Source organism: Myxocyprinus asiaticus, chromosome 1 (genome assembly GCF_019703515.2).
Source record: "Myxocyprinus asiaticus isolate MX2 ecotype Aquarium Trade chromosome 1, UBuf_Myxa_2, whole genome shotgun sequence".
Taxonomy (NCBI): Eukaryota; Metazoa; Chordata; class Actinopteri; order Cypriniformes; family Catostomidae; genus Myxocyprinus; species Myxocyprinus asiaticus.
Window position 1 is genome coordinate 14,160,250 of NC_059344.1, and position 26,415 is coordinate 14,186,664.

Genomic DNA, 26,415 nt, shown 5'->3' on the forward strand with positions numbered 1-26,415 from the left:
AGACTTGAGGCTGTAATTGGTGCCAAAGGTGCTTCAACAAAGTACTGAGCAAAGGCTGTGAATACTTATGTACATGTGATTTTTTTTTTTTCGTTTTTTTTTTTTTAATAAATTTGCAAAGATTTCAAACAAACTTCTTTCATGTTGCCATTATGGGGTATTGTTTGTAGAATTTTGAGGAAAATAATGAATTTAATCCATTTTGGAATAAGGCTGTAACATAACAAAATGTGGAAAAAGTGAAGTGCTGTGAATACTTTCCGGATGCACTGTATATAGAGCAAACAGTAATAGTTTTCTGCAGGGTCAAACGCACTGCTGTTCCATGAAGATTGCTGTTAATGTTGATGTGACTATGAATCACATCATTTAAAAAAAAAAAAAAAAAAAAAAAAGCTGTAACACCAAAGGCCCGTCTATTATTAGGTTAGGGTAGCATTTTCTAAAGAGAAGGTAAAATCTGTTGATAGTTGTGTCTCATGAAGACAAAAAAGACAAAAGTCTCTGTGCATCTGATCCTCTGTATTTGCTTTTCTTTAACACACATGGGACATTCTTTTGATGCGGTTGAATTACCTCCTGTACTCTACAATTGCAGCACTTTTCGTCCTGGTCAAAAACCAGGATGAATTTTGAGAATTCTCTATATTATGGTCCTCCTCACCACACTTGCAGCAGATGTGTTCGTTTTGGATTTTTGCCCATATTTTGACATTCAAAATAGCATGATAGGTACAAATAACTCCACTTGGACACTCAGGTAGCCAAAAATAATTATTTCTCAGGGGACAGGTTTATTAAAAGTGAAGATGAATGTATGGATTTTGACAGAATAGAATAGACATGAATAAAAAAAGAGAAAGTGAGAAAGAGAAAAAACCCTAGAACTATGGAGGGAAGGAGCGTGCCACTGTTCCTTTCACAAGCTACCACCATGACGATGGGTCCCGTGAGGTAACGCTGCAGAAAGCATGGGATGACAGTTTACCTAATGATCTAGAGCAAACTGACTGCTAGAATACCTGAGGTATCATTGCTGCAAGTGGAGGATTTTTAGACGAACAGAAAGTTGGAAGAATACAGCATTTATTTAAACTGAAATCATTTGTCAACATTATAAATGTCCTTGCTGTAATTCTTGATACATTTAAAGCATCTCTGGTAAATATAAGTAGAATTTTATTTTTTCAAAAATATTCAAATTTAATAGTGATTCCAATCTTTTGAACAGTAGTGTACATTTATATATTATAAGATACACTAAAATTAGTTTATTATCATTATTAAAGGGATTTCAAGCATCAATCTTTAAGTTATGAACAAAGGATTCAAAATGAGAACTTATTTGATTGGCCATACCTGTATGAGGTGGGAGGGTACAGTCACCATGGCGACCGAGAGTGAAGTGCGTAACAGGCCCCGGAGGGCGTACAGGAAGGTGGTGAGGGCGTGGCAGTGGGCGGGGTTATCCTTACAGCACAGATCATCCCTCCATAACACTGACCCCAGAGAGTGAAGACCCAGCCGCAAGACATTTCGGACCTTAGACTACAAAAGGTAGAAAGAGATTAACATAAAACGTTTGAACCTCAAATAGGAGTTTGAGAAAGAGTAAAATCTGGCAAAGTTTGTGTTCAAATGTGCATGCATAAATATCTGTAGTTTTATAATAAATTTTAACGAATGCATCTTTATTTGAAATAGAAACATGGAGAAATGTGTAGTCTTGCATGACACTTACTTAATATATCAAACAAAGCTACATTTTTCCCCCATAAAAATGCAATTTTGCAGCTATATAATCAGAAAAACAAAAATTGATGAAATAATCAGAATAATTATAATATGTAAAACAAACACTGAAAAATTACTGTAGCCTACTTTGAGGATTTACGTATTTAAATTTCTTGCCAAAATTCCATCAAATTGAAATATGCAATGTATTAAATGATTAAAACATAAATTATTTAGTTTTTTATATTGTATTTTATTAAAGATTACTCAAATCAATTTGATGGAATTTTGTTATCAAATTTAAATGTGCTCATCTTTAATTAATGTTTGATTGTATTAGAAACTATTAATATACTGGACTGTTAAACTGGACTGTAAAAGCAGTAATTTCTGCGAACTAGATTTCCACATTTTCTAAGTGTGAGTAGTGCTTGCCTGTGCAAATCTTGGCACCCAACAACTTCTCAGTATTTCCAAAGGCGTTCAGAGACTTTCTATGGTGGATCTAGATATGGTTATGTGCCGTCTATCTATGAAAGTCTGTGATTTTTCACCCGTTTTACCTTTTGCTTAGAAAAACAATAGCACGCCTCTCCTCAATAAGCCGCACGATTTGAGGTATCAATCTTGTCTGTAGCCCAAATGGTGCAGGATGTGTTACGCTCTCAATTGTTGAGTAGAAAATATAATAATAATTGTAATTACAAGCACCACTTATAATTCATGGACCAAACCAAGTCATTGGTTGTGTATCTGTTTCCTAACGATTTTCTAATGAGGGTGCATTTAAGCACAATTAGAGGCTCTCAACAGGGGATGATTAGATATTGTACAATTTTACCATATTTGCTCTCTAAAATGGGACTAAGAGACCATTACTCATGTATTTATCTCATCTCGGCTTGACTACTGCAATGCCCTTTACTCTGGAATAAATCATATGACTATGCCGCCTGCGGTTAGTCCAAAATGCAGCCGCCAGGTTACTGACTGGCACTAGGAAGAGTGAAAGTATTTCTACTGTTCTGGCTTCTCTGCATTGGTTACCTGTTAAATACAGGATTGATTTTAAGATTTTGCTATTTGTTTTTAAAGCCTCAAATGGCTTGGCACCAGCCTATTTATCAGAACTCCTTGTACATCAGCATTCCTCCAGGACTCTCAGATCTTCAGTCCAACTCCTCCTACAGTTTCCACGCTCCTGCTTGAAGTCGAAAGGAGATTCTCTTTAATTGGGCCTAAACTGTGGAACAGCCTGCCTTCGTACATTAGATCAGCTCCCTCTTTACATATTTTCAAATCGCAGCTTGAGACTTACTTGTTTTCATTGGCCTTTGAGTGATTGATATGTGAACTGTGTCTGTTCTTATGTGTGCTTTTGCATGTTATGTTACCTTTTCTTTTAAATTGTTTTATTACTACTTGTACAGCACTTTGGCATACACTTGTTGTTTTTAAAACTGCTCTAGAAATAAACTGACCTTGACCTAAGAGGAGTGAAAAGCAAACAAAACGGTACCCAAACAGTACGTCACACATAAGTGTGCAACGACTTGAGTGACTAAGTCAGTAGTAGAATTGTGTCTTTGGTGAAAAGTCTTTTGTCTGTTGGAGTGAGGGTCATGTACCTCTCAAACAACTTGAATCAATGAAACAAACAGTGCAGCCAAGAACACTCAACAGCACGGTCAGATGGAGCACAGTGGTCAAAAGTGATTGGACAACATCTTCCAATCAGGACAGTTGCCTGACACAACCACAATGTGGTTGTCAACCTGAGAGCCAAAATGTCTGCTTCCAACAAGCGCCAACGAATTCTTGGCACATTATCTACTAACGTCAGCCAAGCTAAGGGGCCATGGGTAAGAGTTGTGCCCTCTAAAGTGTACAAAGCCTGGTGTAGACTGACAGAGAATTGGGCCTTATTCACAAACCATCAAAAACCCGAAGAGCTGATTCTGGACCTGGTTAATAAAGCTGACAGAGAGAAGACTTGTTTCAAGCCAAAGTATCTTGGCCTAAGGGAACGTTCTACTGTTGAGACAATGGTGCACAAGTTCAAATGTCTCAAAGAGGAAAGACATCTTCATATTTACATATTTTGTAACACGTGAAAGGTAGAATCTGATCATAGATCATTCCTTTTTAATACTTGCAATAATTAGATTTTAGAAAGTCACAGCGTAGTCGAAAATACAGGCCTTCTCAGAAAAACTAATTTGCATTTCTGCATATTCAAACTTGACTGAATTGGTTATGAAGCACGCAAGCTTTAATGGAATTTGGCATCGTTGAAATCAAACGTGGTGCGCCGCGTCTTGACACGCCATATTTCTATGGATGCAAATGTGAATGAAATGGGAGGGCTTTGGGAAGCAGAGTGGAAGATTTATAGCTAATTTTATTTTCGGTTCCTCACACAAAGCTATCATATGGTTTCAGAACACTTTGGGGAAAAAAAAAGTCATATGGTCAAATTTATGGTATTATATGGTGCTTTTTTTGTCATTTTTTCACCCGTACCCATTTACTTTCGTTGTATGGAAAAGAGCAACAACAACATTCTACCTAACATAAAAAAAAAAAAAAAAAAACGAAAGTCATTTGGGTTTAGAACAACATATGGGTGAGCAAATGATGACAGAATTTTCAATTTTGGGTGAACTATCCCTTTAATTATGAACATGATATAACTGCATATGCCGCTATCTTTTTTTAACAAACTCCAGCATGTATCTTGTCAATAACCGAATAGCTTTAAGCCTAACTATGTCTTTGAAATAGTTTAAAGAAGGCTGGGTAAAAGGGGACTGGATATCTTAAACAAGCTGAAAATGTTCATGGTGTTGAATTGACTACCGCCCGGCTGTTCTCCTCACGTCAGCCTCCGTCCACTGACAATGCACAGTGAAGTTAACACCCTCCACACCATCCAGTAATCAGAAACATCGAAGTTAAATAAACCTCATTGTTTGACGGTGTTTCTAAAGCTTCTCAGGGTTGAGCTTGACATTTCCACAGAGAGGGTGTTCCTGAGTCATCGGCTTCCTCCTTCCCTTCAGCAACTCACCAGCTGATTTATACTCGCAATCTTTGCCATGTGTATGTTCTAAAATGACCAGTGCTTTATTTATTTTTTTATAACACCCAAGTGCAGTTGATCACAATGAACATTTGTGAATTTAAAATCTGGTGATTATCCAAATTAGACTGAAAATAAGTAATAAATAATAACAAAAAAACTACAGTAAAAAAGTCATTACAGCTGAAAAGTATATTTCATTTAAAGCAGAGATGCCCAAACTAGGACCCACGGGCTAAAGTTGGCCTGTGATGACCTTTGATTTGGCCAGTATTGCCATATATGACAAGAGGAAAAATGTTTGGTCACCTCTGATTTAAAGGGATAGTTCCCCCCAAAATAAAAATTCTCTCATCATTTACTCAGCCTAATTTTGCTCCAGACCCACATGACTTTCTGTCTTCCATAGAACACAAAAGTCAATGTTAAGCAGAATGTGAGCCCAACAGTGAAAGTGAATGGTGTCTGAGAAAAAAAAAAAAGATGCAATGAAAGTGAATTGTGCCTGAGGCTAACATTCTGCCTAACAGTCATCCGAGTTTGGAACACCATGCGGGTGAGTAAATGATGACAATTTTCATTTTCAAGTATTCGTCTAAGTGTGTGTTTTAATGGGGTTTATTCCAACTTTACAGGTCAGTCTGTCCTTTACTATCCAAAATCATAGCTAGAGTAGAATTGAGTCACCACTCTGACAAATGTTTTAGTCAGTGGTGTTGCTGCCCTGTGAGCTTTCATTCTGAGCATTCTTGCCTTTGTGCCCATGTTCTCTCAACCTCATCACATTCCATGACCTCTGCCAACACAACGGCACTGTTTGATGATGTAAGCGCTTAATCTGCTTAATCAAGCTTTCCTTGTAATATAACACAACAAATTACAGACGTGGTTATTTGGTCTTTAACTAGTATTCCTTCCTGCCTTCCTTCCTTCCTCTATTACTTCATCCTTTCTTTCTTTCTTTCCTTCCTTCCTTCCTTCCTTCCACTATTACGTCTTTTTTTCTTTCTTTCTTTCTTCCACTATCACTAAATCCTTTTCTTTCTTTCTTTCCTTCCACTATTACTTCATTCTTTCCTTCCTTCCCTCTTTCATCTATTACTTCATCCTTTGTTTGTTTCCTTCCTTTTCTATTACTTCATCATTTCTCCTTCCTTTATCTATTACTTTACCCTTTCCTTCCTTCCTTCATCTATTACCTCATCCTTTCTTTCCTTCCTTCATCTATTCATTCCTTCCTTCCTTCTTTCCTTCCTTTCCTCCCTTCCTTTCTCTATTCCTAACTTCCTTCCTTCATCTATAACTTCATCATTTCCTTCCTTCATCTATTCATTCATTCCTTCCTTCCTCCCTTCCTTTCTCTATCCTTCCTTTCTTCATCTATACATTCCTTCCTTCTTCCCTTCCTTTCTCTATTCCTTCCTTCCTTTATTACCTCATCCTTTCCTTCCTTCCTTCCATCTATCCTTGCTTCATCTATTCCTTCCTTCCTTCCTTTCTCTATTCCTTCCTTCCTTTCTCTATTCCTTCCTTCATTCATTCCTTCCTTCATCTATTCATTCCTTCCTTCCTCCCTTCCTTTCTCTATCCTTCTTTCCTTTCTTCATCTATACATTCCTTCCTTCTTCCCTTCCTTTCTCTATTCCTTCCTTCCTTTATTACCTCATCCTTTCCTTCCTTCCTTCCTTCCTTCCTCTATTCCTTCCTTCCTTCCTTTCTCTATTCCTTCCTTCCTTCCTTCCTTTCTCTATTCCTTCCTTCATTCATTCCTTCCTTCATCTATTCATTCCTTCCTTCCTCCCTTCCTTTCTCTATCCTTCTTTCCTTTCTTCATCTATACATTCCTTCCTTCTTCCCTTCCTTTCTCTATTCCTTCCTTTATTACCTCATCCTTTACTTCCTTCCTTCCTTCATCCATCCTTCCTTTCTCTATTTCTTCCTTCATTCATTCCTTCCTTCATCTATTCATTCCTTCCTTCCTCCCTTCCTTTCTCTATCCTTCCTTCCTTTCTTCATCTATACATTCCTTCCTTCTTCCCTTCCTTTCTCTATTCCTTCATTCATTCCTTCCTTCATCTATTACTTCATCCTTTCTTTCCTTCCTTCCTTCCTTCCTGAGATGGCTCCCCAGAGGGGCCAAGCTCCCCTCCTTCTCAGTAGGAGCTAATGAATATGAACAGACAGAAGGAATATTGCCCAGTGTCTGTCTTGGCCTGTTTACCACAAAATTAATAGGACTCAGCTTTAAGGAAGAGGAGCACAAGGGAACCCATTGCCCTCATGAGAGTGATCCAAACACAACATGGATAAAATGACAAGGGGATGAGTTGAGAAAAGACAGAAACAGAAGAATAAATGTGGAACATAAAATACTGAGAGAGGAAGTGAATTCAGAGACACAACCAGGCAACAATTAGGCAACTGAGACCAATCAATGGAATATTGTAAAAAAATATTGCCTGTGGCAAAACAGTGTCATTGTTCCAGAGGTGTGAAAGCCAAAGATCCTGCTAATTGTGCATTTCATTATTAGCCTAATTGATAGCTTTGAGGTCATCGCTGTTGAAAAAAACAACAGGAGAAAAACAACAACGCATATTTTAAGGTTCTATCTTTCCCCAGACATGTTTTGAGTTTTTCACTGTTTTCAACTCTTAAACGGGTCAGAAATGACACAATCATAACAGGAGGGTTAAACAAAACAGTCTAAATATTAAATATTGATACACTAATAGCTAAAATTCAATTATTGATTTTCAATTACATTGTTGGAGGCATATAAAGCTTAAAGATTTTAATGATAATAAAAAAAAGTTGATTTAAAACTTTTTCTATATTGCTGTGCACACATTCTACTGTTGAAGAAACAAAAACAAGAGGATAGAACAGTTTCCTGAGAACAGAAGAAAAGAACAAGTAGCTAAATAAAAAAGTCGACCAACCTGTGGTGTGGATCCATCAAACCCTTCTTTATGGATGACCGCCTGAATGGACTTCAGCAGAGCATGATAGGGTGAAGGTAACAGACTGAGGACAAGAGAGAAGAACATAACATACTAAATACACACACCGACAGATAAATAAATAGTTTTGCTGATGGTGGGGCTGAAAAGATGGGAATTGGGTTTGTAGATGCAATGTGACAAAGGCCTTATGCCAAAGAGTACAAAAACATACTGTGCTTTTTTTCGACAACTGACCAATTTTTGGGATGGTAGTTAAAGGTGTTTGCTAAGGCAAGCATCACTATTACTATTGTTCATTCTTAGGGCTGGTAAACAGACACCTAATTTGAAAAATTAGGTTTCAACAGAGGTCAAATGCTGATGATATCTGTGGCATATGCTGCTAACGTAAAGTGAGAATTGCTTCGATATCACAAAAGCCTGTTGACATAGGCAGTAACCCAGGAAACCTACCTGTACATGTAGACGCAAGGAAATACAGCACTAATTAAATGAAATGAAATGAAATGAAATTAATTAAACGCAGCTCTGGGCCCTCCCCCTGAGGTCTGCGGTGAGTTTGAGTGTGCTGAAACGGTGTGGTGTGTTAACGGGACAGTGCCTCTGATCGCAGTGACACAGCGCTTCTATGTTCAATCAGGGGTAAGATGTGCACTCAAAACACTTGAAATGCTATCCCTTGCATATTCTCACTTTCCTTCAATACATCTTTCTTTCTTTCTCTCTCTTAAATCTGTGAATACAGTGCCCTCCAAAAAGTTTCTGAACAATTTAGCCACAATTAAAAAAAAAAATCATAGCATTTGATACCTAATCTAGTGGCATTCTTTTAGAAAAGGGTAACACTTTGCAAAAAGGTTCTCTTTGTTATTATTAGTAAATGCATTTTTTTCATGAACAAGCACTGAACACCATTTTATTACAGCATTTATTAATCTTGGTCCATGCTACTTTATAAATGTACATTTGTTCATTATTAGTAAATGTTATTGCATTAAGCATTAACTAACTTTAAATGGTAAAATCGTATTATTATATACAATGTTGAAATTAACCAAGATTAAAAAGTACTGAAAAAGAATTGTTTGGCATTAGTTCATTTGAACTAACTCAAGTGAACAAATAAATTTTTTTTTATTTATTTATTTTTTTAAATAGCACAAGCACTGGCGTTGCCATGGGTGGCCCTAGATGGGCCAGTGCCACCCACCCAATCACTGAATTATGCCACTTTTTCACCAACAACCAAAGCTTTCTGGCCTTGAACCACTAACGTCAGTGGCTGTTGGGCTGGATAATGTCAGCATCACAGCTTTCCAAAGAGAAGCTCAAAATACAAACTACATTGCTCTCATTATAACAGAGCTATTTACATACCCAATGCAGTGATGAGAAGCACGTTCAGTTAACGGGGAACATGTATCGTGCAGCGGCTCCAACCACTTTATTTTCCCCGTCTAATAAAATATTTGTAACCAATGTTATTTATATGAATTGATTGATATGAATTGTATCAATTAGGCTATATATTTGAGTAACTTCTAACCAGTTCATCAAAAACAGATCAAGTTGGCATAAGATGCTGAATTAAATAACTTTGAATGTTAAAATGCTCCCAAAACTCCTAAAACTCTAAACTCTATCCACTTTATATTTTTTTAACATTAAAATTATGTTAATTACAAATATAATTGGTAAGAATTAATTCTAATTTTCTTTCATTATAACTTCTATACATATTGCATCAAAAACAGCTCGTAATGGCATCAATAAGCTATTCTGAAATAAATTATTTTGGATGATAAAATCTGCTCTCAAAACTCCAGTCTCTTTTTTCACCATACATCCAGCATAGGCAAGAGTGGGTCAGTGCCACCCATTGACATTTTTATTTTTTTTTAGATAGCACAAGCACTGGCGTTGCCATGGGTGGCCCTAGGTGGGCCGGTACCACCCACCCAATCATTGTCTTATGCCCCTTTTCCACTAACAGCCAAAAGCTTGCTGGCATCGAACCACGAAACTCTAACGTGAGGGGCTGTTGGGCTGGATAATTGTTGATTGATCTTTTAATATTTTTAAAGTAGACAACCTCAAGTTGCTAAATGTTCTAAATAAGCCCCTGAAAACAATTAGCAAAACATCAAAAATGTAAAATAATAAATAAATAAATACAAAGTTTACACAGTATCTCATGCAATTGATAATTTCTCTTGGCCCATCCACCCAGAAGTTTCTGCCTACGCTACTGCGCCATACAACTAAAACAAAATGATGTTATTTACTATGATTTTTTGTCATAACTTAGGGAAATGGTCACAGGCATAGATAGCTTTTTTTCTCTACCTCAGAACCTGATTCTTTTATGCTTTTTCTCTCTTACCTCGCTATCGCAGCAACGTCATCTCTCCCCCACTTTAATGAAAGTGGAGTTGTTGACATGATCAGAGAAAAAAAGTCATTTTATTATTAGTAAACCATAGTGGAGACATAGCGACAATACCAATTTCCATCATTTTATTAATCATTTCCATTCATCCAGACGCCTGCAAATTGTGCTAAGAAAACAAATTACCAAAATTGTTCCATTCTATTGTCTCAAGCTAAAAGGTCAATCTGTGATGTTTAGATCCTGAATTCACAGGTCACAGGATTTACTTCACAGGAGTTCACCAAACTTGAAATCTGATATGCAGTGAAAAACGAAACTTCACTGCATCTTCTAAGTGTTTCCTAAGTATATTTGTTTGGTATATAAAGGACTCTCACATGAAAAATCCTGTTGCTTTTAGCTCGCTAGATGGAGTTGTGCTTCTTAACTCATTGAAGAAAAAAAAAAAAGAAACACTGCACCTGTGTGTCATTTGTACCTCTCATAGTTTTTGTAAAGTCATCCTTCTTCTTCCAGCTCACAACATGTTGTAATGACCACATTGTGTGTCTCTGCATGTAGCTAAGATAGCCATCAATTACCCAGAGATAAAGAATGGAATTTAAAACACTATAAAACACAACCACCTCCAGGCCTAAATCACAGCCTTTCAGCAGTGTTTAAAAAATGGATGTGCAAAACTACATATTTCAATACTCTACAAGTCAGTGGGTAGTCTGAATGACTAGTCAGTCTTAAAAAAGGCATGAGGATGGTATAATTAGGCTGGTTTAGGTCATGTCCTCCAGACACCGATTAGACGTGTTTCATAAGGGTTCACATAGCATTCCTGCACTCAAAAACAGCTGGACAGAGCACAACAAATGAAACAAAGCAGGGCTCTCAAGACACATTTTTAAAACTATTTTTAACTCAACGTCATCTAAAAAATGAAGCACTCATAGCACGATTTGTGTATTTATATCATGGGCAACCTTTTAATAATGAAGAAGCAGTTCATCTATGAGACGTGAGAGTGATTGAAACTAAATACGCATGATTCACTCTCGCTTGTGGACACGCTAGGTCTCTTTCATGTGTTTGCCGCAGTTTCAATCGCAATCCAATTATGATATTGAGATGTATATGATTATGAGATGTATCACGGTATATCAAATCTTGACATATGTATGGTGAAATGTTTTGTACCGTGAGGTGGTTGGCGATACCCAGGCCTACATGAGATGCTAAAAAAAGAAACAGCAAGAAGCAATGCTACAGCCAAAGAAGCAGTCCATCTGGATGCATGCATAGACCAAGAATAAAAATGATTATGGAGAGAATTCATTAAGAATGAGTTGCACCAGCAGAACATGCTGTTTTTTTTTTTGGTTTAGATCTCGGTTAACACAGGAATGACACAGATCCGGCTACGGTGCAAATGTGTCTACAAAATCTGTGCTGAATGCAATTTATTTTAAATACTCAAGATGCAATGCAATGACAGCGCTGATTGCGCTGGCTTAAACTAGTTTGTGAGTGATGAATAAGATGCAGGTTTTTGCGCTGAAATACCACATGCAAAAGTGCCAGAACTGTTTGGTGAAATCGCCCCTTGAAGTCATACAGTGATTGTTTTGTAATTTATAGTTGATTTGTTACAATAGGGGTGCTTTGTTGGCTGTAACGGCTGTATATTTAGAGATGCAACTTCTCAAAGATGGTTTTTAGCATGCTTAAAATCCAACAGTTCCCATTACTATTCAGTGAAATCAGAAAAAGTAGGCTGACTTTTCTGCAGCTTAAATCAGTCTGTGCTTACCAAAATTAGAAACACTGCCCCCAGTGGCCAAAGCAGTAAGTGTTGTTGGGCGTATGGACACGTGTGAGCTTCATTTTCTGGTTGAAATGTCCACAGAGGGGCGCTAAAAGCGCATTGTAAAGGGAGTTGTTTTCAGCTTTACAGGTTGAAGAGAAATATTTTGTAAACTGTACCCCCCCCAACCTAAAACTCCAAACCTAAACCTAACCATCAGTGGAGTAAAAAATGTAATGTTAGAGGGAAAATTGCAATCTCCGAAATCGTGCTTGTTATCGATAATGCGAACGCAATAACTTCCTTGTTTCAACGCAGGATCCAAACCCGGGACACCTACGCTGCTGACACAACACGTTTCCAGTCGCACCACAAGGGAATGAAAACATGGAGCCGATGCAAAAATGTCTGATAAAAAATGTCGCCTGTTGACGAGTCGGCATATTGTGTTCGATCCTAGGGTAAAAGAACTATCGGAAACAACATGCCAACTTTCCATGCGATCATGTTGTACTATTAAAGTACAGCGCACTGTTGGCATGTTAAAAACCTCATATCCCCATTAAAGCTAAAAAAGAACAAAAGAAAAAAAAAATATGCTCACTAATCAATTAGTCAGTTGTTGGATGATTGGTCAACCATCTTGACCAATTCATAGTTAAAAAGAAGTGCTTTTAAATTACAAATGGGTCAAAATGGTTGACTTGATGGTCGACTGGGTCAATATTTGAATAGTTTTTTTTTTTGGCCCAACTGATGTTTAAAGCATGCTTGCAAGCCACTACAAGAGGTCACATCATGTTTACCTTCGTCTTCCATCTTTGTGCATCCAATGGCACAATCTGATTTCACTGCCTTAATGATTTGCTCCTTAATGGGGAGAAACACATGTTACCCTCTTTTGATTAAGATCTGGGGAGGTGTTTGGGGGGTGGTGGGATTGGCAGTAATCAAAAGAGGGCACACCCCCATTGTGTCTGAGACACAGAGAGCGCAGCAGTCCAGTGGAGCATGATCACTTAAGGTGCCGTCCATAGAGGATAATGGACGACAGGTGAGCTAATTAAGATCACAGTGATATTAGCATGAGGGGGAACAGAGGGGTGCATACAGCCAGCATCCATCTTAAACAACAGACTCAGCTTTCACCTGGAGAGCAATTAGAGCCAATTACGCCACGTAGTGAAACGGAGCGATTTAACAGTCTGGAAACGGCATGGGACGATTTATTCTATGAGCTGTGAAATACAGAAAGACAATGAGGATTTCTGTATCTCAAGACATTTGCTTGTCATTTAACCTTGCTGATTAATTGATTTCTTTGAAAGGGATATGAAGCAGCTTTTTTCTTCCACCCAAATTTGCGCTTTAAAAAGCAGTGGCGGTTACCTGCTTGGACTGTTCTGGAAGGCTTGCAGATATACATATAATAACATGTAACTACCATGCATATTTAGGACAGCAAAATATAATATATATATATATATATATATATATATATATATATATATATATATATATATATATATATATATATATTATGTTTAAAAGGAAAAACATTTATTCAATATCTTTTGTTGTTGACGTCAATGATCGTGCATGCATCCAGTTAAACTCTACGGAATTTGGCACAAAATCATTTGTCACTTTGTGGAAGCTAGTCTAAGAAGGTAGATGCCAACATGGAAAGGTTGCATGGCATGCCCTTATCCTTGAAAAACAAGAACAAACCTATATATTACTTCTCTAAAATATAATCCAGTCTACTATGGGTTCAATTGAATCACTTGCATAGGTTTATTTGCGATGAGTATTAACATAGTTTGTGCCAACCACGATGTGCTTTTTGTGTAATTTTTCAACCTGGTTTCATAGAATCACCTACGTTTCAGCAAAATAGGTCTTGCGTGGCTCACTGTACATATTGTGGTTAGAAAGAAAAAAAACTAGAGGTGCTACAACACTAACTTCTATTCGCATATTGTAAATCATGAGTAAAACAGCAGATTTTAATTTCATAAATTCTCTTTCATTCTCACACAATGCTATCTTATGACATCAAAATACTTGAATGACTTGCATGATTTCTAAGGTGATACAGTTACAATACATAAGCCAAAAGTGTCATAGAAGCACCACAAAATGAAGTGGTTGCTTCAGCAATCACGTTTTTCACTTCACATTTGCTTTTATAACACTATCATTTAGGTTTAGGGTAGGGAGGTAAGCTTTGTTGATTTAAAACTCGATAGAGCATTAATCTTCAGAAGCTGAACGGTTTTTATCCTACGTTTCCTTTTTATTACTAGGGTTGGGAACTGAGAACCAGTTCTTGTTCTTTAATAAATACTGGAATCGTATGATCTTTGTGACTTTCGGTTCCATTAACGGTTCTCCTGCGTGCAGTTTTCTGCAGTCGTGGTTGGAACACCGTCCTGAAATACTCTGACAGTGTTTCTAGCAGCACATCTCTGCAGCAACGCTGCCCTCTACTGACTCTACAGCATAAAACACATAGCTCTACCAGCGTATTTCATTCCCGATCTCAAGCCGGCTCTTTTGAATCTACAGCGCGAAACATATGCGCTTCCGGTATAGTTCGATTCCCAAAAGAATTATTCAAAGGAGCTGGTTCTTTTGAATCTACAGCCCAAAACATACGGTGCTTTCAGTATAGTTTGATTCCCGAAAGAATCATTCTAATGAGCCGGTTCTTTAGAATATACAGCGCAAAACATACAGTGTCCATTTATAGTGCGGCATACAAGTAATCTTATACTGATGTGCAAGTAATGAATGTCCAACTTAAAATTAAATAAGAACTGTTGAAGTCTCACAAGCCTGAAGTACAACATTAGGCTGCATAACACAGTCTAAACTGTCTCTGGAACTGTTACTGTTTATTTAATGATGACCTGTGAGACTTAAATCAAGCAGTGCAGTTACTGACTGGTTGTTCATATGACACTGTATAATTAAAGATGCATGAGAGTTGTTGTAATAAGTGGAATTTTATAAAAGAATAAATTAATTAAATATGCCAACATATTTATTGTTGGTTTAGATTTATTTAAAATATAGTTAGGATCTATTATTGGATTGTAATTATGTCTCTAAAAAGTCTGAAAACACACATTTTATAAAAAAATGTATTACATTTATTTCTGATTTGTTTTATCTGCTCTGTATGTCAATCTGAAATGATCTCATCATTTGGTAACAGACAGCAGAGGGTAATAAATACAAAAATAATTGCATTTCTCATTTCCAAATAATTATTTTAAATAAGGTACTAAAAGAATTACCTGAATCGTTACTGGAACCATTAAGGAAACGGAACCGTTAAGAGGAATCGGAATTGGAATCGTTAAATTCCTTACAATTCCCGTCCCTATTTATGACACATTTAGTTAGGTTTTGGTTTAAGGTTTAGAGTAGGAAGGTAGGTTTTATTGATTTAAAACTCGATAGAGCATTAACCTTAAAAAGCTCAACTGTTTTTCATCCCACGTTTCCTTTTTATGACACTTTTAGTTAGGTTTAGATTTAGGTTTAAGGTAGGGAGGTAGGTTTTGTTGATTTAAAACTCGATAGAGCATTAACCTTCAAAAGCTCAACTGTTTTTCATCCCACGTTTCCTTTTTATGACACTTTTAGTAAGGTTTAGGCTTAGGGTAGGGAGGTAGGTAGGTTTTGTTGATTTAAAACTCAAAGCATTAACCTTCAAAACCACATCTGTTTAGAAGAACATGTAACATGCTTTTAGCACCACTCAGTGGACATTTCACCTTGGAACTGCAACAATATGCAATATGTCACCACAGTCACATAATTTCCATGAGATCAGGCAGGAATCATTGGCCAAAGAAATTCAACAGACATTTGGAAACCAATTATTAGGGCCTATATAGTTCATGGTACTATCAATAAATTGTTTGATTTTAAATACATTTTTGTTTCCTTTTCTATGATAAACAATTTTGATGCCCAATGTGAAATCTGGATTCAGAAGCAAACCCAGTTGAGAACATCTGCTTTGTAGTAAAATTGCAGGGGCCTACAAGACTCAAAGCTCTTCACCAGTATTTGTAATAGGAACAAACCTTCTCCATGTTCCTATGGGATGAAAACAAACCTAAAAGGCGTGCTAAAAGAGCTAATGGCTAAAAGCTTTATGACTCCATTATAACACGTCATAAAATGATAATAAACTAACCAGCGAGGAAATGAAGAGGAAGGAGTGATGCTAGAATTCCAAAAGCAACATCTACATAAGCCGCAGCATCCATCATGTTGCTGCCACGCCGCAAGCTGTTCCATGGACATAGTATCGCCACACAGGAACACATTTACAGATGCGAGTAAACACAGGCTCTGGTACACGGCCCCTTCACTATGGTGCTGTTATGCAGATAAACAGTTTGAAGACCTCTGTTTGCAGACATAAAATGCTGAGAGTGGCTTCGCAAAGCAGGGGTCCAGATTGGTTTGTTTGCACTGTGGTGGTGCCGTAGACTTTAATGCAATCAAAGCTTTACCCCCTCTACATGGGCACCCCTCGCAACCATAAAACAAGCACATCGCAAACACCATTCAAAACTCAAGCCCATGTCTTAGAGTACTGGAAAAGGATGTAAAAGTACAGAGACGTTTTTACAAAACATTTATTAGGCTAAACACTCACCATAAAATGAGATTGCAGACATTTTCCTCAGAAACATGAGGTCATCGAGAAAGGATCTTCTTCTTGGAGATATGCGAGGACACATGGCAAACTCGTTTACAGTGCATAGAGCATTGACGCATACCACATCCATGGAAAATAAGTGAAGGCCATCAGTATGTTTGCTTTTATTGTTTGGTTAAGCTGTCCCTAATCTAAATATGCTCAGTCACATTGAAACATATTCTAACTCAAAATTCTAACACACACACATATATATACAGTATATATATGTATATTATTACATTATGTACATTATTAGGTACACCTGTACATCTACTTATTCATGCGATTTTCTAATGAGCCAATCGTGTGGCAGCAGTGTAATGTATAAATCAAGAAGATACAGGTCACGAGCTTCAGATAATGTTCAAATCAACCATCAGAATAGGAAAACAAAATTATGTTAGTGATTTAGACCGTGGCATGATTGTTGGTGCCAGACGGGCTGGTTTGAGTATTTCTGTAACTGCTGATCTCTTGGGATTTTCACGCACAACAGTCTCTAGGCAGTTCTGTGGGCAAAAACGGCTTGTTAATGTAGTGGTCAGAGGAGAATGGCCAGACTGGTCCAAGCTGACAGGAAGGTGACAGTAACCCAAATAAACAAGTGTAACAACAGTTCTATGCAGAAATTTCTGAATGTACAACACATCGAACATTGAGGTGGATGGGCTAAAGCAGCAGAAGGACCCTCTGGGTACCACTACTGTCAGCTTAGAACAGGAAACTGAGGCTGCAGTGGGCACAGGCTCACCAAAACTGGACAGTAGACGATTGGAAAAACATTGCCTGGTCTGACAAATCTAGATTTCTAGGTACACAATTGGCAGGCCCACTGCAACCTCAGTTTTCTGTTCTTGGCTGACAGAAATAAAAATAAAATCACTTTATTGTCACTCAACCATAAACACAAGTGCAACAGTGGGTGAAAGTCTTGGGTGCAGTTCCAAGCAACATAGCAGTCATGACAGTGATGAGACATATACCAATTTACAATAAACATCAGATTTACACAACACAATTTACGAAACTAATATACACAATTACACACAACACAATATGCAAATAATAATATACAATGTACAGTATACAATACACACAATATAGAATACACAGTATACAATAAAAATAATATATATAAATGTGCAGTAAGGTTGTATAGTGGTTGTATTGACATTCAGGCTGTCGGTTGATAGTCAGTTGCGTGTGTTTTTAAGAGAAATATAATTTATGACAGTCCAGTGTGAGATCAATAAAGTGCAGTGATGATATATGTTGATCGTGAGAGATCAAGAGTTCAAAAGTCTAACTGCTTAGGGGAAGAAGCTGTCATGAAGTCGGCTGGTGCAGGTCCTGATGCTGTGATACTGCCTGCCTGATGGTAGTAGTGAGAGCAGCCCATGGCCCGGGTGGCTGGAGTCTCTGATGATCTTTCAAGCTTTTTTCACACACCACCTGGTATAGATGTCCTGGAGGGAGGGAAGCTCACCTCCGATGATGTGTCTGGCAGTTCGCACCACCTTTTGCAGGGCTTTGTGGTTGAAGGCAGTGCTGTTGCCGTACCAGGCAGTGATGCAGCCAGTCAGGATGCTCTCTACAGTGCTGGTATAGAACCTGTGAGGATGCGGTGGTTCATTCCAAACTTCCTCATCCATCTCAGGAAGAGGCTCTGGTGAGCCTTCTTCACAACAGCCTCTGTGTGGACCGACCATGTGAGTTCCTCAGTGATGTGGACACCGAGGAACTTGAAGCTGCTGACCCTCTCCACCGGTGCTCCATTGATGGTGATGGGGCTGTGTTCTCTGTTTTTTCTCCTGAAGTCCACCACAAGCTCCTTGGTCTTGCTGACGTTGAGGGAGAGGTTGTGCTCCTGGCACCAGCGTGTCAGAGTGTGCACCTCCTCTCTATAGGCTGTTTCATCATTGTCAGTGATCAGACCTACCACCGTCGTATCATCAGTGAACTTGATGATGGTATTGGAGCTGTGTGTTGCCACACAGTCATGTGTGTACAGGGAATACAGGAGTGGGCTGAGAAAACAGCCCTGTGGGGCTCCAGTGTTAAGGGTCAGTGGTGAGGAGATGTTACTGCCCATTCTGACCACCTGGTGTTTGCCTGACAGGAAGTCCAGGATCCAGCTGCACAGTGAGCTGTTCAAGCCCAGAGCCCGGAGTTTCGCGTCAAGCTTGTGTTGAATGCTGAGCTGTAGTCTACAAACAGCACTCTCACATATGTGTTCCTTAAGTGGAACCCGAAGTGGAACCCAACATGGTCTTCTGCTGTTGTAGCGCATTCGCCTCAAGGTTCGACATGTTGTGCATTCTGAGATGCTATTCTGTTCACTACAATTGTACAGAGCGGATATCTGAGTTACCGTAGCATTTCTGTCAGTTCGAACCAGTCTGGCCATTCTCCGTTGAACTCTGTCATCAACAAGGCGTTTTTGTCCACAGAACTGCCGCTCATTGGTTGTTTTTTGTTTTTCACACCATTCTCTATACACTCTAGAAACTGTTGCGTGTGAAAATCTCAGATCAGCAGTTACAGAAATACTCAAACCAGCCCGTCTGGCAACAATAAACATGCCACTGTCTAAATCACTGCGATTAAATTTTTTCCCCATTCTGATGGTTGATGTGAACATTAACTGAAGCTCCTGACCCATATCTAAATGATTTTATACATTATACTGCTGCCACACGATTAGCTGATTAGATAATTGCATGAATAAGTAGATGTACAGGTGTACCTAATAAAGTGGCTGGTGAGTATAGTATAATATATATATATATATATATATATAACACTGGCAGCCAAAAGTCTGGAATAATGTACAGGTTTTGCTGTTTCAGAAGGAAATTGGTTCTTTAATTCACCAAAGTGGCATTCAACTGATCACAAAGTATAGTCAGGACATTACTGATGTAAAAATTAGCACCATCACTATTTGAAATAAGTAATTTTTGATCAAATCTAGACAGGCACCAATTCCAGCAGCCATCACTCCAACACCTTATCCTTGAGTAATCATGTTAATTGCTAATTTGGTACTAGAAAATCACTTGCCATTATATCAAACACAGGTGTGCTGAGTGACTCCAGCCAGGTCTCCTAAGCAACCAAATTGGCCCGGTTGCTAGGGAGGGTAGAGTCACATGGGGTAACCTCCTTGTGGTCATGATTAGTGGTTCTCGCTCTCAATGGGGCACGTGGTAAGTTGTGCGTGGATGGTAGAGAGTAGCATGAGCCTCCACATGCGGAGTATCCGTGGTGTCATGCACAATGAGCCACGTGATAAGATGCGCGGATTGACGGTCTCAGAAGCGGAGGCAAATGAGACTTGTCCTCCGCCACACGGATTGACGTGAGTAACCACGCCACCACGAGGACCTACTAAGCAGTGGGAATTGGCATTCCAAATTGGGAGGGGGGGGGGGGACACAGTTGAAAGCTATTTGGTTTGTTAAATGTAGTTTAACATTGTATTTGTGTTTGTTTTTGAGTTGCCACAGTATGCAATAGACTGGCATGTCTTAAGGTCAATATTAGGTCAAAAAAGGCAAAAAAAAAAAAAGAAAAAAAAAGAGAAACAGCTTTCTTCAGTCAATCATTATTTTGAGGAATGTAGACTATACAATGCTTGAAATTGCCAAACAACTGAAGATTTCATACAAAGGTGTACACTACAGTCTTCAAAGACAAAGGACAACTGGCTCTAACAAGGACAGAAAGAGATGTGGAAGGCCAGATGTACAACTAAACAAGACGATAAGTACATCAGAGTCTCTAGTTTGAGAAATAGATGCCTCACATGTCCTCAGCTGACAGCTTCACTGAATTCTACCTGCTCAACACCAGTTTCATGTACAACAGTAAAGAGAAGACTCAGGGGTGCAGGCCTTATGGGACAAATTGCAAAGAAAAAGCCACTTTTGAAACAGAAAACAAAAAGAAAAGGATAGAGTGGGCAAAGAAACTCATTGGACAACAGATAACTGGAAATGAGTGTTATTTGACTCATTAAAGCATTTTATTTGCTTAAAAATATATGTTAATAATTTACTGTGTCATTTCTATGGGTGCCATCATGTTCGCCCTAATATCTTACACCTACATTTTTTAAAATCAATGCATCTTGACTTAAAGGCTTACTTCGAGTTGTACTATCCAACATTCTAAATATTAGATAATACCTCATTTTACTCGTTCAGTGTTAGCTACCTTGATTCGGTGGTTGCTGGTGTTTCCTGGAGTGGATAAAATGTGTGGCACTTTGCTGCTTGTCGGACCTCTGGCTCCATGGTCTTGGACACATCATAGTAATGCCCAAACCTCAATGATGAAGCCAATGTTGTCTATAAAAAGATGACAGTAAAGAGGACAGATACTTTAATGTTATTAATGGATACTAGGGGCACTAAAATGCATCAATCTTCCATTGAAAATTCAATGCATTAAATACATAATTTTGTCTTCCATTATAATAACAGACAATTATGCTTTGTGTTTGTAATATGTGTTTATTTCTTTTTCGATTACTTTTGTTTAAAAATACAATTTTTGTTCCCAATCTTCTACCGTCAAAGATGATAAATCAAAGATTCGATTGTGCCTCCAGTTTTAATTAAGAATATTTTTGAAAATAATCATGAATCACATCAAGATTACAATATAGAGCCGGATGAAGACCAAATTGCAAATTTCATGATGCAGTGCATCATTTACAGTGGTAAGGAATCATAATCAAATCATTTTAAAATATTTACAACCAAAATGAACACTCTCCAGCTCCAAATGCAATTAAAAATAGGCTTTGGCCAGTTGACCAATAACTTTATTAGGTAATGTAACATAATGCATGGTTTTAAAGGAATAGTTTGCCCGAAAAATTTAATTCTGCCGTCATTTACACACCCTTGTGTCTCTGTACTGTTTTTACTCTTGGACCTACTTTCTTGCGTGGAACACAAATGGAGTTATTTATAGCAAAATATCCAAGCTGCTCTTTTCTTGACCATAGCTGTGAAGAAAGAATTTCAGTGCATAACAACTTTAAATTTCAGTCTGTTTCTCACACAATGCTATCAGAAGGCTTCATAAAATTTGGAATATAGTGCATGAATCATAAGAACTACTTTTATGATGCTCTGCCCTTTGTCCATTTTAAAGCAGCTTGAACATTCTTAAAAACTTCTCCCTCTGTATTCCACAGAAGTAAGAAAGTCATATGGGTTTGTAACGACATGAGGATGAGTAAAGAAGACAGAACTGTCATTTTTGGGTGCACAATTCCTTTAATAACAATAGTCTGACCCTTGCTGGTGTAAGTGATGTCAGCCATTGGCAGGTGTAGCAAAAAGTTATTTTTGTGCTCTATTTACACCCGTAGTTGTTCCTGATGTTACATATTTTTTTCCCCTCAAGCATTCCAATTGTCAAGAACTATGTAAGGATAACAGGAAAGAACATACATTTTATATAGCTTGTTTAGTTACTGTTAGTTTTAACCAATTTTTCATTCTATAATGTTGGTTTGACAAAGCCAACATACTGTTTGTGACGAGGAGGAGGGCGTGGCTGGGCCGTGAGGATGCACGCCCAGCGCTGAGTTGCCCAATCTATGGATTTACGGTTTTCGCACAGCGGATGATCAAACATTGGGAAAAATCCCATAGACTTACATTGACAATGTTCAAATGGGACAATGGGCCAAAAAAAAAAAAAAACTTTAATCTGCTTTAGGTTGCTCGCTCGCTCGCTCTCTCTCTCTCTCTCTCTCTCTCTCTCTCTCTCTCTCTCTCTCTCTCACTCTCTAAACATCTATCTGACAGTTTATCTAACTATCTGTGTCAGTCGGTACTGGCTATCTATCTATTTAGCTAGCTGGTGGTTTGTCCTACTGTAATGTCTGTACTGTATAGCCATCAAACTTCAAACTTTTAAAACTAGTTTAAACTTTCAGGCAAGGCTTTGTCAAATCAACATCAAGGTTTGTCTTGACAAATTTTACCAATCTAGTTTCCTATAGCTATTTATAAACTACTATCAAGTAACAAACATAGCACATAAAAACTGATGGCTGGAGTCATAGAATGTATAAAGTACACTTCAATGAGACAATGAGAAAGAAGTTTTACAAATATAAAAGACTCTGTAACTTCTAGGTACCATTGATGGTTTAACCATTGTTGGACGGTAAGAAACCCTGACGATTCGTTAAGCCATCGAGAACATAATAACTTTCTAACGAGACTGAGCACTTAGGCTGAGAAGAAAAAACTTGCACAAGGGCAGATGTTTTCCTGGAGTTGTGAGGGGGTCTTGATTTTCCTCCAGAGTTTCTAATGAGCAAGGGGCACCACTGTGAGCCCCTAATCTTCTTCTGATCTGGATCAGCGAATCTTCTGTATTCCAGCACCTTTCTGAGACTGAAGGGGCTCATCCTCGTTTAGTGGGCAGGTCGGGGTGACCCCTTTAACGTTACAGGATGGGTCTTGACTGTCTGAACATTGATCTGGTGTCTCCATTGAAGAAGAGAAAGGAGGGGGGTACTGTATATTAGGATGCAAATCCCTTACTAGATTTACTGGTGCATTGTGAGGAAAACAGAGGTATGAAAAAGGTTAAGGAGGGTAAGTACGCCCTCTAAGACATGGAGTAAGAAAGGGTGATAGGAGAGGAAAAGAAATAAGGAAAGACAATAAGATGTGTGTAAAATGCTTCAATGCATCGGTTTGACAATGAAAATTCAATGCTCTCCAGATTGTCAAAATCGACCCCCATTGTGACCAGATTCCAAATTCCACAATGTATCGAATTATTTAGAAAAAGAACTGGAATTGAATCACTGTTACATTAAATATTTATCTCACTGTACAAAATCAACTCTCACCAAGTGCCAAATGTGAGAACACTTTGGCTTTGCCGAGTAAATAGGAAGGGGTGGTCAAAAACAGAAGAGGGGTCAGGAAAAGAAATAAGGAAATTTGAAATGCACTAAAAAAAATGAACTGAGAGAAAAAAAAAGGAGAGAATGAAAGAAGAGAGAAAAGAGAGAGTGTGAAAGTCGTCAGAAAACGAAGATGGAAATCTTTTGGGTTGTCTCACTGGTGCCCCCCTTAATCTCCATGGCAATCTGGATTACGGGCAGGCGGGAGGGATCTTTTCTGAAAGCGGAAGAAAGAGGGGCATACGGACGCCGCAGTGAGAGCTGTGAGGGGATTTGGGGGTACTGAAGGCTGCTGTGTCATTGTAAGGGGCTTGAGCTTGAATAGAACCTCCATGTCCTCCTGTCTCCTCTGGATTTAAGTCCACCTATAACCAGCTAAGCGAAAGTAATCCACCTAAACTGTGAATGAGAGCAGCGAAAGCCTATTCACGGCACTGGGTGGGTAGGAATTGATATATTTATTACAGGACACTATTTTTCCCACCTCCCCTTTCTTAGCCTTTATATTACAATGGCTGTTATGAAGAGAACTGGGTGGACAGATAGACTAAGTAAAGAGGGAAAAACACAGTATGGAAAGAGCAAATAAAGAATGTAAAATGTTTAATTGCTCACAAAGTTGGCACTCAGCAAGGTGTGTAAAATGGCAATGAAACAACGGAAATATCAACGACGTATTTAAAATAAATCGTGAATTAAAAAAATATCTAATAAGGTCACATTTTGTTTAACAGTGTTCAGTTATTTACAGAGTGATACGAATGAACAACATGTAATTATTTTGTAGAGCTACTTTATTATTATTACTATTGTAATTAAAATAAAGATTTACATAGTATAATAATACCCAATGTATTGTGTGTTTATTTCTAATCCAAAATTCACAATTCTTGGCCTTTTTTCAAAAATCCACCAAATCCAGATCCCCAATGTACTTACAGCCCAAATATGTATGATGAAGCAATGACAGTGGCAGTAGATAAAACTTTACATGTGTGTCTTCAAATTGTATCTGCTAATATTAAATCTATAATGTGAGCAATGCTTCAGCATATATTGACCGAATTGTCTGTATCTTTGGAAGACAGAGAGAACACATGTCTATTTGGGTCTCTTTACAAACTAAACATTTATTTGGGATGCTTTACCTAAAACCAAATTACAGAGAAAAATATACAGTATAAGGATAACTTGCTATGACTGAATTTAATACATTTAAGTGTGTATGAGGGACTGATTTTTCATAGTGTATTACTAAAAAAATATGACTTAAAAATCCTCTAAAGATCATCTTTTACCTGAACTCTGGGCTGGTTCTGGTAGCGCCAGGCGATTTTCATAGTGTCAGGATTCTCTGTGTCACATGGCTGAGGCTGACCCTCACCAATTTTACGACTAGCAACATCATCCACAATCGGGGAAGGGAGTTCCTGCATCGTAAGGTAAAAACAAACAACAAATTGCTAAAATTCCATTCTATTTGAAAAAAATATTTACAAAGTATTCCAGTTCTACATAATTGGATAAAAAAAAAATTATAAACAGAAACAATTTGCAATAATAACTTAAAAAGTATGCATATATTTTATACAGAAAAAAAAATGATGTCGATCACTGTTGTTACTCTCAGTACAACTTTGCATACAAAAAATACTTAATAAATTTGCATATGCATCATTGTAATTAATTAATAAAAATGTATTTGATTAATTGAAAGATAAATTAATATTTTTCTGTATTTAGTTATTTTTTATAATTCTGACCATTTATAATAAAGGGATAGTTCACCCAACTGATAATTCTCTCATCATTTACTCACCCATTTGCCGTCTCAAACTCATATGACTTTCTTTCTTCTGCAGAACACAAACAAAGATATTCTGAAGGATGTCTGATGTGTTTTTGTCCATTAAATGTAAGTCAAAAGACTATAATAAGGACTTAATTTAATTAATTAGTCTATTTCTCACCCAAAGGGATTGTATAGTTTCAGAAGACATGGATTAAACCACTCGAGTCGTATGGATTACCTTTATGTTGTATTTATGTCCTTTTTGAAGCTTAAAAGGTCCCGACTGACTTGTATAGTATGGACAAAAACACACAATTCACCCTTCAAAATATCTCTGTTTGTGTTCTGCAGAAGACAGAAAGTCATATGAGTTTGAGACAGCACGAGGGTGAGTAAATGATGAGCATTATAGTTTTTGAGTGAACGTGAGCTTTTTTAAAGAATTTCACTGTCCACAAATGCAATCTCAACATTGCAAGACATCTTTTTACATATAGAGTTTTTTCCAACTTGAAAAGCTTTAAAGAGGCATTTAAAATGGGATCAGTTAATAATAACAGTAATCCACTATATATAATTCCCTGTTCAATTCATGTGTGTGTTGCTGCTTTCAAACTGTTCCTAGATGCTATAAATCAAACCTAAATTAAGACACTTTCTTGGCCAGAGCTCATTTGTGAAAAGGGGAAATGCATATGTGCAGTGACCTGGATTAACATGACTAAATAAATAAATAAATAAACACATCAACATGGTGCTAGCACTTCAGAAGCTGTTGTTTCAACAACAGAGTTGATTCTGAAGTCGTTAGTGCCAAGAAATGACAAAATGAAGGAGTGGTCTGCCCCACTCAGGGGAATTATCATACAGACCATCCAATGATAAAAACAGAAGACTGTTTCACAAATAACAGCTTAATGCAGGAGCAGTTTGAAGGGCAATAAAAGGCCCTCATTAAGCTTGTGTTGACTGGGGGCCA

The 26,415-nt window shown here is 37.8% G+C and overlaps 1 protein-coding gene across 2 annotated transcripts in view; it reads right to left on the reverse strand.

The window, feature by feature from the left end:
- Window positions 1-26,415, reverse strand: part of LOC127444864 (elongator complex protein 4-like) — a 93,703-nt gene that overhangs the window by 58,758 nt on the left and 8,530 nt on the right. The window contains exons 4-7 of one of the 2 annotated variants that reach the window (XM_051704455.1): window positions 24,943-25,074; window positions 20,917-21,050; window positions 7,759-7,843; window positions 1,360-1,548 (exon numbers count right to left, since the gene is read on the reverse strand). In XM_051704455.1, coding sequence (XP_051560415.1) covers window positions 1,360-1,548; window positions 7,759-7,843; window positions 20,917-21,050; window positions 24,943-25,074 — 540 coding nt within the window. The remainder of the gene's footprint in view (window positions 1-1,359; window positions 1,549-7,758; window positions 7,844-20,916; window positions 21,051-24,942; window positions 25,075-26,415) is intronic. The other variant, XM_051704463.1, reaches the window with a different exon arrangement.